At 50.7% G+C, this 15009-nt stretch overlaps 1 protein-coding gene across 1 annotated transcript in view; it reads left to right on the forward strand.

Moving 5' to 3' along the window:
• Positions 1-15009, forward strand: part of DNAAF8 (dynein axonemal assembly factor 8) — a 136463-nt gene that overhangs the window by 97862 nt on the left and 23592 nt on the right. Inside the window, exons 22-24 of the mRNA XM_066640818.1 lie at positions 1242-1459; positions 5485-5570; positions 7178-7227. Coding sequence (XP_066496915.1) covers positions 1242-1459; positions 5485-5570; positions 7178-7227 — 354 coding nt within the window. The remainder of the gene's footprint in view (positions 1-1241; positions 1460-5484; positions 5571-7177; positions 7228-15009) is intronic.

Below are 15009 nucleotides of genomic sequence, written 5' to 3' on the forward strand. Positions count from 1 at the left end.
GAACTCTCTCTCTCTCTCTCTCTCTCTCTCTCTCTCTCATACACACACACAGACTACCAATGCTAACTTTTCGATGATTAGATATTTTGGACTCTAAAAACCACCTGGAATTATGTGTCTTTCCTGCTGGGATCACAAGTGAACAGGATGTGAAAGGGAGCGCATTTTTGCAAAACAGAAAAATGCCCTGGCATGGCGCACAGTTTGCTTCCCACGTTGCTCACCGCGCAGGGAACCCATCTGAAGAGCAATAAAACACGTGGGTTCCTGGCCTGGTTCTTTTCTGGATGCAGGCCGGTGAGTCTCCCATTCCTTTCAGAATGGAAAATAGACCCTCAAATCAGGGTGGACAGAAAGGAAGGAAGGTCATTATTAAAACTAGCATGAGGACTAGAATAAGCTTCCAGATTTATTAAAACTTGAGCCAGACTTCCCTCTAGGAACATAAGCAAAGTGCTGGCTTCTTGGGCAGGATTGGACCGAGACCTCCTCCCCCCCCTCCCCAGTACCTGAGGCAGCATGCAAAGTGCTATCCCAAATACAATAAGCTCCTCTGTATCCCCAATACGACAAGCCCCAGCTCCTCTGCTTCTCCCACTTCCTGGACTTGAAGGAAGACTCTCTAGCCCATCACTCTCCTCTTCCCCACACTTCCTCTTCCACTCTGTTCCTCACATTTTTTTTTTTCAAATCCAAGGAATTTGAAGGAAGAGGAGCGGTGGAAGCTGGCAGGTAGGTGCCGCCCTCCAATTCACTACCTGAGGTGACCGCCTCAGTTGGCCTTCTAGATGGGCCATCACTGTTCTTGTGGGCCTTCCTCCCGGACAACAGCCCCAGTTTTGTAAGCCCCTTCCTGTCCTCTCTAGCATAAGAACACGAAACTTTCCTCACTTGTATGGATTCGTAGTGTTCAGGACAAAAAAGCAATTCCAATTTCATGCAGTGTTCTCCCTACCTTTCCTCTCCAAGATCACATTGTCCCACATGTCCTATTTCATGGGGAAATGTTTGTGATGTGCTACCTTCGGCTAAAGGCTGAGTTCGGACAACTGGGTGATCTTCATCTTGCTTTTACACACGAGATTAAGCTTGTGGTGGAGCACAACTTTTGCAGGCAGGTTCCATACCCAGCAGCTGCCATGAAGGGGTCTCTAGCACACAATACGGACAGCAAAGGAGAACGGGTGGAGTTGTTTAAGAACTCTAGCGGATCTGTCAGCAGCATGTCTCCTTTCTCTTAGAGCGGCCTCACCTTGCTGTGCTCTGCCAAACCACTTGCCTGATCTTCCCTGGAATCCTTCTTCAGGGGGCAGGACGGCCCCCATACTTGGAGCTCCTGGAGCAACTGATCAGCAAAGACTTCCTGGTGACCGGGGCGCGGCTCACCACAATGAGCAAATCCCAGTCCTACGTCATCTCTGGAATCCTCAGTGCAACAGACGGCAAGGCCTCCATCACGGTAGGAAGCTGTGGGTCACCGTCCGCTCCCGTCTACCGCTCTTTGGATATGGAAAGGAAGAGGGGAATGAACTGGAAGAGGAAGTATGGGGAGAGAAGAGTAGTGGGCTAGAACGTCTGAAGGAGGAAGGAGGTGCTCTAGCCCACCACTTTCCTCTCTCCCACACTTCCTCTTCCACTCCTTTCTCCTCCCACACTTCCTCTTCCACTCCTTTCCCCTCTTTTCAAATGCAGTGAGCAGGAGTGGAGGCGGACTGGTGGAAGTGTTTACCCCTCATCCATCTGCCACCAGAGGCAACCACCTCAGGTGGCCTCATGGACAGGCCAGCCCTGTTGTGTCCTGTGTTAAGGAGGGAACAGATGGGGATGTTTGGCTGTGGCCTCGTTCCCTGGATTCAGCAAGGCCAAAACTGTCTATAGCTCATGCTTAGCTTCAGCAGCGGTTGGAATGATCACCTGGAGACCCACGGAGCCGATTAAGGGTGTGACATTCTGTCCTCTGTTGCCCTGTGAAATGCTCTCCTCTGCACGGAACTGCCAGTAATGAGACAGCGATACTGTATATTGCACAGTAAGGCATGGACAGTTGCGCAGAGCAAACAGTTGGTGCTGGTGCCAGCCACTCTATCATGCAGGAGCAGGCCAAAGTCCATTTAGCCCAGCCGATTGATCTCACAGCTACCAATCAGCGGCCTCTGGGAAGCTGGCAAGCAGGAAGTTCCATTTGGCCATCGCTGCCACAGGATGTACTGAGAGCCACTGCCCTTGGCAGACAAATTCATGGGGGAGAGGTCCACCAGTGGCTATTGACCATGATTGCTAAGTGGAACCTCCAGGTGGAGAAGCAGTATATCACTGAATACCAGTTGTGGGAGGGAACTGTTAGCATCCTGCTCTGCTTATGGGCTTCCAGGATGCTGGACTCATGGTTGGCAACCTTCAGTCTCGAAAGACTATGGTATAAGCCCACAGCACCCGGTATTCCCAGGTGGTCTCCCATCCAAGAACTAACCAGGCCTGACCCTGCTTAGATTTCGAGATCAGACAAGATCGGGCATGTGCAGGGTAACTGTTGATGCTGGACTCACTGGTCCCTCAATCTGAGCCAGCCTGGCTCTTCTTTGCATGTTATTCTGGATGACCTCTGTTGATAGGTAATCTTCTTCTGTATTAGTTTTGGTCCATTAACCTCTGCTGTGGTGCCAATTGGGGTGGGAGGACTTCGGTTCTCTTCCCCCTGGTGTTTTAGCCCACATGCCCACATTCCTCAGCAGGGGCCAGGCTAAGACCACCCAGTGTCTCAAGTGGCAGTGCCACATTCCCCTCCCCCTTTAGCTTGGGACACATTACATAGTCCCTCCCCCTCCCTTTGTAATTTTTCTGCTCTCTGAATTCGACAAAGAAGAGGAGAGAAAGCAGAAGTGAGGAAGAAAGAGGTGGGTCTGCCCCTCTCCTCTCCCGCACACTTCCTCTTCTGTTCTGTGCCTCTCTTCAGACCCAGGGGTTGAAAGGATGAGGAACAACAGAGGCACATGCTTCCCCACCGGTCCATTACGTAAGTCGACTACTTGACTGAGCTTCATGAACCAGCCGGATAAAATGTAATCATAGTGAATACTCTAAAAAAGGGCTGATTGCCTTTTTTTGCAATTTAATGTTGCCTATATCCAAGAGTTGACCTTTGAGCCTGATTCAGACATGCTACCAGCTTTCCTATTCAAACCCTGATGTTTCCATTCCCTGGGTTGCTGTTTGGCCAATCAAAAGAAATGTATTTGGGTTTCTTTTCAATACCCACTTCTGCGGACAACCCTCACGTTATTTAGTTATTTGCCAGTTCTCCAGGGACCGCCGCACAAGTCCTTTGGGTACAGGAGGGCCCAGAATGGATCCCCATTTCTCCTTCTAGACCTTGAGCCTGCAAGATATTGTGTTTTATTGTTTTTAATGTCTCTTATATGCATATCATGTTTTTAATGTTTTAATTGTGAGCCTCCTTGAGTGTCCTCATGGGATAGAAAGGCGGGATATAAATCTCTTAAATCATGTTGCCATCCTTCAGTCTCGGAAGACTATGGTATAGACCAGGGGTGCTCACACTTTTTTGGCTCGAGAGCTACTTTGAAACCCAGCAAGGCCCGGAGATCTACCAGGGGGGAAGGAAGCATCTGACAGACACCCCCTTTAATGTATGGAGCCCATGCTGGAGTCTAGTCAGTTTCGTCAGTTTTGTTGCTGCATACCTGAAGAGCAGCTAAAGTGTCAGTTTCAGTGTCAGTTTAGTGTCAGCTAAATATGTCAGTTTCGTCTAGTCACTAGACAAAACTGACATATTAACAGTTTGGAGAGACAGGGCTCTGTGATCTACTCATTTTGCCTCGCGATCTACCAGTAGATTGCGATCCACCTATTGAGCACCCCTGGTATAGACTCTGAATAGTGGTTCTGGAACAGTGTCCTCTCCAGTGCGCGAAGCCTGGGTATATGGAGGATAGACTGTTACCCATGCAGCAAATCTCCCCTCTCCATGTCACTGAAATGGTCCAGTGGAAAGGCAGAGGCCAATATGGTTGGTTCCAGCGGCGTCGCAGTAGTTGCCAGAACGTGACTGTGTTCAGCCATGAACTGCCTCAGGGACTCCGGCTCCGGATTTTGCCTCGAGGTTGACTCCTGAAGCCTTTTCCATAACTGGATGTAGCCACAAGGCAGTGGAGGTTTGGGATCAGAGTTTTCCTTCTCTCAGATGAGCTGCCTTCCCAGGCTGACGAGTCCCATCTACCCGGTGGCTGTTTAGTCGCCTCTTACGATAAGTACAGCCAAACCGAGGGCCTATTCTTATCCCCCAGCCCCCAGGGGTAAATCTCTTGAATAAATAAATAATAAATAAAAGCTGTTGAGAACTCAATTGGAGCCGGTCCATTTATGAGGCCAACTGACACCGTTGCCTCAGGAAGCAGATTGATGAGAGGCAACAGCCTTCGTCCACCTTGCTCCAGACACTCTAGCCCACCGCTCTTCTCTGCGCTTCCTCTTTGTTCCCTTTTCAAATCCAGGGAACATGAGAGGCAGTAGCTTGCATGGAACAGTGTAAGGGAGGGCAGCTTTCAGCTCACCACTTCAGGTGCTGGAAGGTCTTGGGCCAGCCCTGAGCTGTACCCCAACGTATGGATCATGTAGCTTTAAAGGTGAGCATACATGCTGTGTGATTTTTCTCTTGAAAACTCCTCCTTATTAAGATCTGTTTGCCTCCTCAATGAAATATTGCCCCAAGAACCAAACCTACCTGTTAAATCAGCTGAGTCTCAAAAAAAAGATAACATCCCTTCCCCCCCCCCCGGTCGCGATTCTTTCAGAGGCAGAACCGCCAAACATGCCCTCCGGCACCAGCGTGGAAGTTATTTTTCTTTGAGGAGTGCAGCATGTTTAATCAGCAGTGGCTCTTTTAAGGCGCATCTGCGCCGAGGAGCAATTATGCTCGCTGAGCAATTAGACTCCAGGCCAGCTTTCTGCTCCCTTGCAGTAACCCAGGGAACACCAGCGTGTCTCGGGCTGCAAGAGTGGAAGCCCCGAGGAAAAAAAAAGGATTATGCTGGCAGGTTGGCTCCGGAGGGGAGACCTCGTTCCCTGCTGAGATGAATTTCTGTGCACAAGGGTGGGAGGAGCTGGCGGGCTGCCAGCCTGGGGTGGTCAGCTCTGCAGGCTTTCAGCGTCTCCTCTCCTCTTGCAAAATAAATCCTTGTGTGGGTAAATAGAAAGTCTTCTTCTGCCACATGTGAATATTTCCAGCATTGGGCTCCTAGTGCTCTCGCTTCCTTGAGGCTCTGAGAACACTGGTGAATCACAGCACAAAGGTAGCATCATTCTAGATGAAAAATAACAGACTGGCCCTGGGAAAATGTGCAAGAACGAGGGTCTTTGGGTGGAATGATGGCATCACTTCCACACAGCACAAAGCTTTGGAGTCTGGCCAAGCTGCTTTAAAGGGGCCTCCGTACCCGGGGTCATGTTCTCCTATATCTCTTGCAGTGTTCGCAATTAACAGACGGCCCCTGTCTGGTCCTGGCAGCCCAGCGAGACAATGCGGTGATTTGCTTTGGCTCCCTGCTAACCAGGTAAGCAAGACCAAAGCACTGCTTTCTCGTGTGGTGACCTCGAGGACGCCTCTCAACTCAGGTCTAGAGCAAACAGAAGAATTGACAAGGTTGGGCCTGGCCAAAGGTCCGGTTAGCCTGCCCAGCTCTCTGCCTCTGACAAAAGACTGCCAAATGCCCTGCAAACTTCACCAACAAGTAAGGTCACCAGTTTTTCAACCTGCCTCTGCAGTCCTAGTTCCAGTGGCTCAGCTAAGAGATCTGGTACCTGGGGCACAAAAGATTTTAACACCTCCCCCAAGGGCCAGATGCCCAGAGCACCCCCAGGGGCATCTGGGAGGTGCGGTGAGGCCATGCACAGCTTCCCCATGCCTCAGACCACATCCCAGATGTCCACCTGTCCCAGGATCAACCATTGGAGGGTGTGGGTTGGCACCCCCTCAACGTGTGGTACCCGGGCAAAATACCCCCCTGCCCCCCTTAGCTGTGTCACCACCTAGTTCTGATAGGCCCAGGGACCTAGAATAGGCTCCATTCTTAGCTTTTGTGGCTTAATAACCCACGATCATAGAGGGCAGTTTCTATACCCACCCACCCCCATGGAGGGGCTGCACTGACTCTCCCGTACATCCTCCAATTCAGACCGATCTGGAGGTGTTTTCGTTCCTCCTCAACCCCTCCCTCCCGCATCCTTCTCCATCACAAAGCAAAGGTACATTTCATAATTTATAGATATCGAGCTTCGGTGAGTGAGTCAGCACCACCATCAAAAGGCTCTTCCTTTCGGGGGCCGTGTGCTCAGAGAAGAAAAGCCGAAGCCTCACGGCTCAGCAGAGGAGACAAACGGGAAGGGCCTTGCGCTCAAGGACACCGAAAGGGGCGCTTGGAGAGAGTGCCCATGTTGGTTGCATAGCTACAGGGAGTCCAGCTAAAGAAAGTCTCTGTATGAGAATCAGTAGGCTTTCTGGGGGGGGAGGCGGGAAACCACCACATTCAGCTTTTACTACAAAAACCTTGACATCAAAGGCTGGAACTGTGAAGGTCGAGGCCGGAACAAGCCTGACCCTGAATAACCAGGGCTGGATCTCCCCAGCAGCACCTCTTGCTTTTCTTGCGCATGAAATCAGCTGGCAAAGGGGTGGGCTGGGGGCTTCATGATCAAAACAGCAGAGCTGGGTTGCATCTCTCCCCTTTCCCTTCTTTGTCTCGTTTCCTGATCGACATACATTAAAGTCAAGGCTTTTAGTCAGAGACTCGGGACCTGGGGAGCCGCGGTTCAGCTTCAAGGAGGCTTCCTGGGCGACCAACCCAGCCTCCAGTTCCCTGCCACCTTTGTCGCCTCTCCTCCATTCAGAACTGCACGTGCCCTGCAAGTGCATCTCTCCACCTCCTCCAGTTGGTCCGAAGGAAGGGCAGAAAGTAGGGGGAGGGCAATGGGTTATCAATTACTTGTTAGCAACCACGTGGCATCACCGGGCTCCACCTCCTGAATCTCAGGTTTGGGGGGGTGGGGTGTCTCAAGCCTGACGACACTAACAGGCTTTGCACCAGTATTTCACACGTGTATGCAGGCTCCTTAGCTTAGTCCTTACAAGGACTAAGTCAACACTGTTATCCCCATATTGCAGGTGGAATGACTGTGGCGGGCAGAAAGCAACAGCTCGCTTAAGGCCACTCAGTGAGTTGGTGGCAGCGGCAAGGTGCAAACCTTGAGCAGCTCCACCTCTGCCTCGCTTCAGAGAGAAGCACTAAAATGGTTGCAGAGCACCTGATTTGCTCACAGGAGACCTCAAGACCCCTGCCCTCCCCACCTGAAACCCTGCTGCCAGTCCAGGCATCCAACTTGGCACAAAAGCGGCATTGTATGTTCGTACTTCCTCGTCTCCGGCTTTGCAGAAGCTGATCCTGGCAAGCCTGGCTGACGAAAGGGACGTCATCCCTGTTGACGGGAAACTACCTGGCAGATAAACACAATGGTTGGCAACCTTCAGTCTCGAAAGACTATGGTATAAGCCTACAGCACCCAGTATTCCCAGGCGGTCTCCCATCCAAGTACTAACCAGGCCTGACCCTGCTTAGCTTCTGAGATCAGACAAGATCGGGAGAGAGTGTTCAGTATAGGGAGATGGTGGGCAACCTTCAGTCTCGAAAGGCTAAGGTAGAAGCCTACAGCACCCGGTATTCCCAGGAGGTCTCCCATCCAAGTACTAACCAGGCCTGACCCTGCTTAGCTTCCAAGATCAGACAAGATCGGGAGATAGTGTTCAGTATAGGGAGATGGTGGGCAACCTTCAGTCTCGAAAGGCTAAGGTAGAAGCCTACAGCACCCGGTATTCCCAGGCGGTCTCCCATCCAAGTACTAACCAGGCCTGACCCTGCTTAGCTTCCAAGATCAGACGAGATCGGGCATGACCCACCCGATTCAGCCATGTGAGATTAGAACTAGTTGGATCTTAGAGATTTCCCTTCCTGCTCTCCCAGCATCCTCCCAGCACAACCCAGCACAGAAGACTGCTGGGCAATGGGCAACCCTGGGCTGGGAGGAAGGCACGAAACTCCTGGTGGAAACGTTTTGTGTGTGCAGTTGTGTGTTTTAAAAGTACAGAGAGAGGCTGGGTTCATAGCAGTGTGCCTGGCTCCTTCCAGCTTCCCCCCCCTTTGGATCCCCACAGAAGCCCCCAAGCAGGAGTTGAGGGCATTCTCTCTCCCACCATTTCTCCCCTTCCGGTTGATAAATTAATAGCTCAGCCACTAAAACTGCTTCCAGTCACTCTGTAGGGCCATTTTGCAAGGCTGGCCTGGCCAGCTTTTGTGTCCTTGGAAGGCTGGCTCGAGCAAGCGCCTCTTGCCACCAAGCATCTAAGGCAGTGGTTCTCACTCCTTTAGCACCAGGACCCACTTTTTAGAATAAGAATCTGTCAGGACCCACCAGAAGTGATGTCATGACCGGAAATGACATCATCAAGCAGGAAAATTTCTAACAATCCTAGGCTGCAATCCTACCCACACTTACCCAGGAGTAAGTCCCATCTACTCTCATTGTTAACAGCATATCCTGTCAAAAGTGCAGATCTGTGACCTTTCCCCAAATGCAGTTACCTACCATGGTAGCATCGAGTCTAGTGTATTAAAAATAAAATATTGAAATGAATGGGGACCCACCTGAAATTGGCTTGCGACCCACCTGACCCACAGTTTGAGAAACACTGATCTAAGGGCATCTCTTTTCCATTGGACCAGTCCTCATTGCTGAACATCTGCACCCTTTTTGACATGCACATAGTTCTTCCTCAAGCACCGCTGTTCAAAGCAAAAGGGATGAGGACGAACGGTGCCGTTACTATGGCCACCATGGAAGCCAGATCAAAAGGGAGGGTTTCATTTTCCTGATCAAAGACCAATAGCAGCTGGTTTACCTGATCCGTATTCCTTGTTGGTTTTTGATCGTGTTTTTTTGGTTGGAACCCCTGAGATTGAAAGTGCCTCCTACCCCACTCTGGGGGATTCTTCCATTGCTCCTGCGTGCTTGAAAAAGGCCTTGCTTTTGTTCTTTTGTTTCTTTCAAGGATATGCCATCTGGCCTTAGAAAACAGGAGATTTTTTTTGTGTTCTGCACATCTCTGTTAGTGACGAGAAGCTAAGAGCTTGATGCAGGAGTGGGTGTTTTTGCCATAGAACTCTGGTTCATGGGAATCAGTGTCCCAAACTAAACATTACAAGGACACAGTGGTGTAGCAAGTGGGACGCTCATGTGAGACGCATCCAGTGTGAGACGCATCATGTGAGACGCTCCAGTATGGCACCTGGAGAGTACCTCCCCCTGCACCCACATGAGGTCCAGCCAAGATAGTGGCCGCCACCACTTAGAATTTTGATCTGATCAGGGATCACTTAGAAACACTAAGGGGGTGCAGTGCAATTGTCCTGCCGCCACACTCTTCTTCCTTCCTCCCTCGCATTCCCCTGTCATGCCACTGCTGCTTAGTGTGCCTAAAAGCTGCCAAAACACTAAGTGGCATTGACATGATTGCCTTGCCACCCTCTTCCTCCTCCTTTGGAGGCTCCTGGGCAGATCACACCACTGCCACATCCTTCTCTTCCAGGAGAACCCAGAAGTGGTGTTGTGTGACATCACCACCCAGATTCCAGGGCTACACCAGCCACACCACTGCAGAGACACATCACAGGATTGCTAAACATGCTAAGGCTTTCACAGCTGGAATCCATACTGAACTTAACAGTTTTTTCAGGCTAGGTACTGTGGTCTAGCTTTTTTCTCTAATGAGCCCTAAACAAATCCTAAAAGGGGTGGGGCACTAACTATCGCCAGCACTAGAAAACTAAGTGAAAAACTGAAGACTTAAACTCAGCCTAAAAAGCTAAAACTGAAACCAAGCTAAAAACCCTGAAAACTAAAAACCCAAAGGCACCTGAGGCTAAAATAACTAAGGGTTGAAACTAAAATTAGAGACCATCAGCCCTAAGCATAGTGCATTCTCCAAGCTGCTCACAGTCACAAAACCAGATTAAAACGCAGGTCTTGTTATCTTCACAAGGATAGGTGCAGGTCTGTGGTAGCGTGTGACAGTTGGATCTGTGGCAAAGGAGCAGATGTTTCTCCTGAGCCCTCTCTCTAATTCAGCAGAAATTCTGCTTGCACCACTGCTGAGGATTGACGGGAGGAGAAACATCTGAATGGCTCCCAGTCTAAAAGAACTAGGCACTGCGTTTGTGTCTACCACTGGAGGGGAATAGAAGAGGACATCTCTGACCCCAGCCTGCCCTTTCATAGCTGCATTGGAAGCTGCCTTATATAGTCCAGATCTCTGCTCCCTCTGACTGAACACTATCCACAGTGAACCCAGCAGCTCTGCAGTTCAGCTCTGCTGAACCAGGGACCTTCTTAAAGCCGTGCCCAGGGAAACAGACCATTCTCCTTTGTCAATCCAATTGGGGTGATGGTTTCACATCTCACTTCTGCCATGAACTCACTCGGTGGTCTTAGGCAAACGGTTCCCTCTCAGTCTTCCCAGCTGCAGTATGGGGATATAGCAGGACTTACAGGGCTGTCGTAGGGATTCCCCCAAGACACGTGGTGGCAAGGGCAGTTATCAGGCAGGTGTCATTGGCGAGCGGATTCCTCCGATGATGCCTGAGTTAAAGCAACTGTAAACTGTCAGCACAAGCTGCCCCTGTGGTTGTTTGCCCTGCTGGTGTCACAAAGAACCAGACCGCACTGAATGTGGGTCTGAAGGTCACATGAAATGTCACATAAATGTCACCCTGAATGTCACATAACAGTTGGCAACTCAGAGTAACATCTGAGGGACTCAGAGTGGTTTTTTTTTCCCCCCCAATGGTGGGCCTTCAGCACGACGTACAGCTCTCCAACTCTCCCGAAAGCAGAATAAGATTTGGAAAATCCGTAGAAAATGGCAAATCTGGATCATTTATACGGGTTGTCTTTGGCAATTTGTAGTGGTCCAGGCCTTTCTTTTTTTTTAATCTGGGTCAATGGACCTGCTAGCAGCGTGGGCATAAATGGAACATGGTATTACGTATTCTTTGGGAAATGATCAATCAGGCATTGGCATTGGCCCGTCTCCTAATCTAGGATTAGTTTGTGCTAAATACCTTATTTGGGCAGCAGGGGGCACCACTAATCCCTTTTAAGTGACCTAACTAATGGACTCAGGGATGACATGAGAGCTGTGCTCTCCAGCCAGCGATATTTCTCAGTGTGGCAGGTGGCGCTGGGCTTCACCACTGCCATAGTGAAAGTATGGCACAGCCCCAAGTGGCCTGGCCTTGCAGGACGTGGAGGTGGCTGGGGTGGTGGCGCGCTAGTGGGCAAGGTGTGACTGGCCCTTTAAGAGATGCATGTTTGGGGGAAATGGGGCAGAGCAAAGGGGACCTTAGGAGGCAGCTGCAACTGAAAGACCCTCGCCCTTACTGTAGGGCATCTCTGTGGGGCAGGCTGCCCTCTTGTACCCACAGCCACTATCTCTGATGGCAAAGAGACCAACGTGGAATTTTCAGCAATCACAAAAAAGCCTTGTCCTGGATAGAGTTCTGGGGCAAACTCTGCATCACTTATGTGGGGAATGGAAGTCCCCACCCATTTTCCCCATGAAAAGCTTTGGAGGGGGCGGGCGGGCTGTGAGGGCTGGGAGCAGCCACAAAAGCAGCTGGGGGGGGGTTGAGCAGGGAGATGAATGCCCCCCCCCCACACCTCTACCCAAGATTACAACTTCCCTAAATGGTTTCTTATAAGAAAAAAGAGGTCAGGGCTTCATTATCCACGCTGCCATGTCTTGCATCTTACACCCCCAGGATGTAACTAGGCTCAAAGAACACACGTGGCATCTGTCAGTGTCAGGCCACAGCAGCTGTCCAAGGTTGGGTCAGAAATTTGGCTCTGCCCTGCCTGGAGATGCCAGGGACCAAGCCTGGAACGCCCTCCCATGTCAGTGCTACAGCCCCATTCCCCCCTCCGGCAAGCTAAAATCACCTGTTGCTTGTTCAGACTCCACTGCTTTTCCTTGGTCTTAGGTGAGAAAAGATCAAGGAGAGTTACTAGAACAAAAGCAGTGCAGGGCAGGGTTGGGATGTCAGCAGCCTGGAACCTTAAGCGTCGCTCAGCGGAGTGAGCATCAGAGCAACCCTCTTGTCCACGAGCGTCTTGGGAAGGCTATGATCCCAATTCTATGCTTGGGATCATTAGGAAGGGTATTGAGAACAAGACGGCTAGTATTATAATGCCGTTGTACAAATCGATGGTAAGGCCACACCTGGAGTATTGTGTCCAGTTCTGGTCGCCGCATCTCAAAAAAGACATAGTGGAAATGGAGAAGGTGCAAAAGAGAGCGACTAAGATGATTACGGGGCTGGGGCACCTTCCTTATGAGGAAAGGCTACGGTGTTTGGGCCTCTTCAGCATAGAAAAGAGACGCCTGAGGGGGGACATGATTGAGACATACAAAATTATGCAGGGGATGGACAGAGTGGATAGGGAGATGCTCTTTACACTCTCACATAATACCAGAACCAGGGGACATCCACTAAAATTGAGTGTTGGGCGGGTTAGGACAGACAAAAGAAAATATTTCTTTACTCAGCGTGTGGTCGGTCTGTGGAACTCCTTGCCACAGGATGTGGTGACGGCATCTGGCCTGGACGCCTTTAAAAGGGGATTGGACAAGTTTCTGGAGGAAAAATCCATTACAGGGTACAAGCCATGATGTGTATGCGCAACCTCCTGATTTTAGAAATGGGCTATGTCAGAATGCCAGATGCAAGGGAGGGCACCAGGATGAGGTCTCTTGTTATCTGGTGTGCTCCCTGGGGCATTTGGTGGGCCGCTGTGAGATACAGGAAGCTGGACTAGATGGGCCTATGGCCTGATCCAGTGGGGCTGTTCTTATGTTCTTATGTAAGGCTGCCTGTCCACCAAAATGCCAGAGCAATCCTGTTTAATCTGGCCATGATCCATTTCTGTCCCAAAGCTAGGTCCGCACGGGCAGGAGAGTCCGCCCCCTCCTGCCAAGTGGCAGGAGAGCTGCCCATTTCCTGTGGGCAGGAGAAGCCAGTGAGAGGCCAATGCAGGCCTTGTCCCAGAGCCCCAGGAACTGGGCCATCCCTGGCAATGCATGTGGGGTTTCCAGATAGCCTCCCATCCAGGCCATGACCAGACCTGGGCCTGCTTAGCTTCAGTAAAATGGCTGCATTGGGGCAGTAGTGTAGTGGGGGGGCGGTACGGTACGTAGAGCAGGTGCCGCAATGCGTTGTGTAAGTGGCCCCTCCCACAGAGCCATTTGAGGCAGCATCCCACAGCGAGTGGTCGGGGCCGCTTACATGGTGCATTGTGGTGCTTGCTGTACCCCCCTGACTATGCGACTGCACTGAAGCCCTTCAGATCATGCTCTGGGAAAGGAGCAGGGTGCTTTATTATGGTTGGCAACCTTCAGTCTGGAAAGACTATGGTATAAGCCTACAGCACCTGGTATTCCCAGGCGGTCTCCCATCCAAGTACTAACCAGGCCTGACCCTGCTTAGCTTCCGAGATCAGACGAGATCAGGCATGGAAAGACTCTGGTATAAGCCTACAGCACCCGGTATTCCCATGCGGTCTCCCATCCAAGTACTAACCAGGCCTGACCCAGCTTAGCTTCCGAGATCGGGCATGTGCAGGGTATCCAGAGTCTCCTCTCTTCCCTCCCTCCCTCGCTCCTTCTCCCAAACACTCCCCCCTCCCCTCACACCTCACATCTCTAGAGCCTCCATTACGTAACAGGTCATTACAGTGTGTTTTGGAAGATTATATTTTTAAATTCGCAAATCCATTTAGGCAAAGCTTTGTCGAGCCCTGGATTTAGCTGAGGAAAGCAGTTGCTACAGCAGGGCGGGCAAGCGAGAGCCGCCGGCAAAGACCGTCACCCTCCTTGCAGGGAGGTCATTTCCAGGCGCTGCAGTTCCTGCCGCAATGTAACACTCACTTCTCTCTTGGTCTTTCTCCCCCCCCCTTCCCCCAATCAGAGATTATTCTCAGAAACAAGCAGTGCTGGATCTCATGCAACATCTTCTCTACCCCACAACAGAGAAACAGGCAAGTGCCCCTGCTCTAGCTGCTTATCCTAATTCTCTCACCTTCTTTTACTGTGAACCATTTTACTTACTACTACTAGGGTTGCCAACTTTTAAAACTCATCCTGTTCCTGTGTGCCAGTGAAGGCTCTCCATACAAAACATCTGCATGTATCTATAAGATGAGCCTTTTTGGGTCAACCCAAGAGCCCATCGTCTAGTCCAGCTATCTCACAGTGGCCTTTCAGATGCCCCAAGATCTCTGTATCCTGCTGCCACCCCCTTGCAACCGGCACTCAAAGACAGGCTACTTAGCAAACCTGGAGGTCACATATAGTCACAATTATGACTAGTTGACCATGGTCATAGTCATAGTCAACTTGGCTTGACTATTAAGCCAAGTTAAATGCACAGGAGCAGTTGTTAAAAGTTGTCAAAGGCACAGGAACAGTAAGAAAAAGTTTGCAGCCCTTTTCCTTCTCCTCCTCTTAGTACTACTTCTAAACCCCTGCTGGGCATCAACTGTCCAGGAGTGGCACCGTCCTTAACCCCAGGAAGCTCACCATCTATAGTGGGTCATCAGTCTTCAATTTATACTTGGAACTACCTGCCAGAATGCCTGGGTGATGCTGCCTCCTTTATTTCCTTCACCTCTCTTCTTAAAACTCACCTTTTCCATTAAGCCTTCAGTCTGAGTGGCGTAGCTAGAGGGCATGCAAAGCACTAAGTTTTGCAGGGAGCCTCACCATGGCGTGCAAATGGCCCCTCCCCTTCGGAGCCATTCTGGATGGTCTGAGCAAAACAGAGGTGTATGCCTGCAATGGCTCCGAAGCGGAGGGGCCACTTGTACATCTTGGTGAGGCTCCCTACAAAACGT

This window comes from Tiliqua scincoides, chromosome 13, assembly GCF_035046505.1.
Source record: "Tiliqua scincoides isolate rTilSci1 chromosome 13, rTilSci1.hap2, whole genome shotgun sequence".
Taxonomy (NCBI): Eukaryota; Metazoa; Chordata; class Lepidosauria; order Squamata; family Scincidae; genus Tiliqua; species Tiliqua scincoides.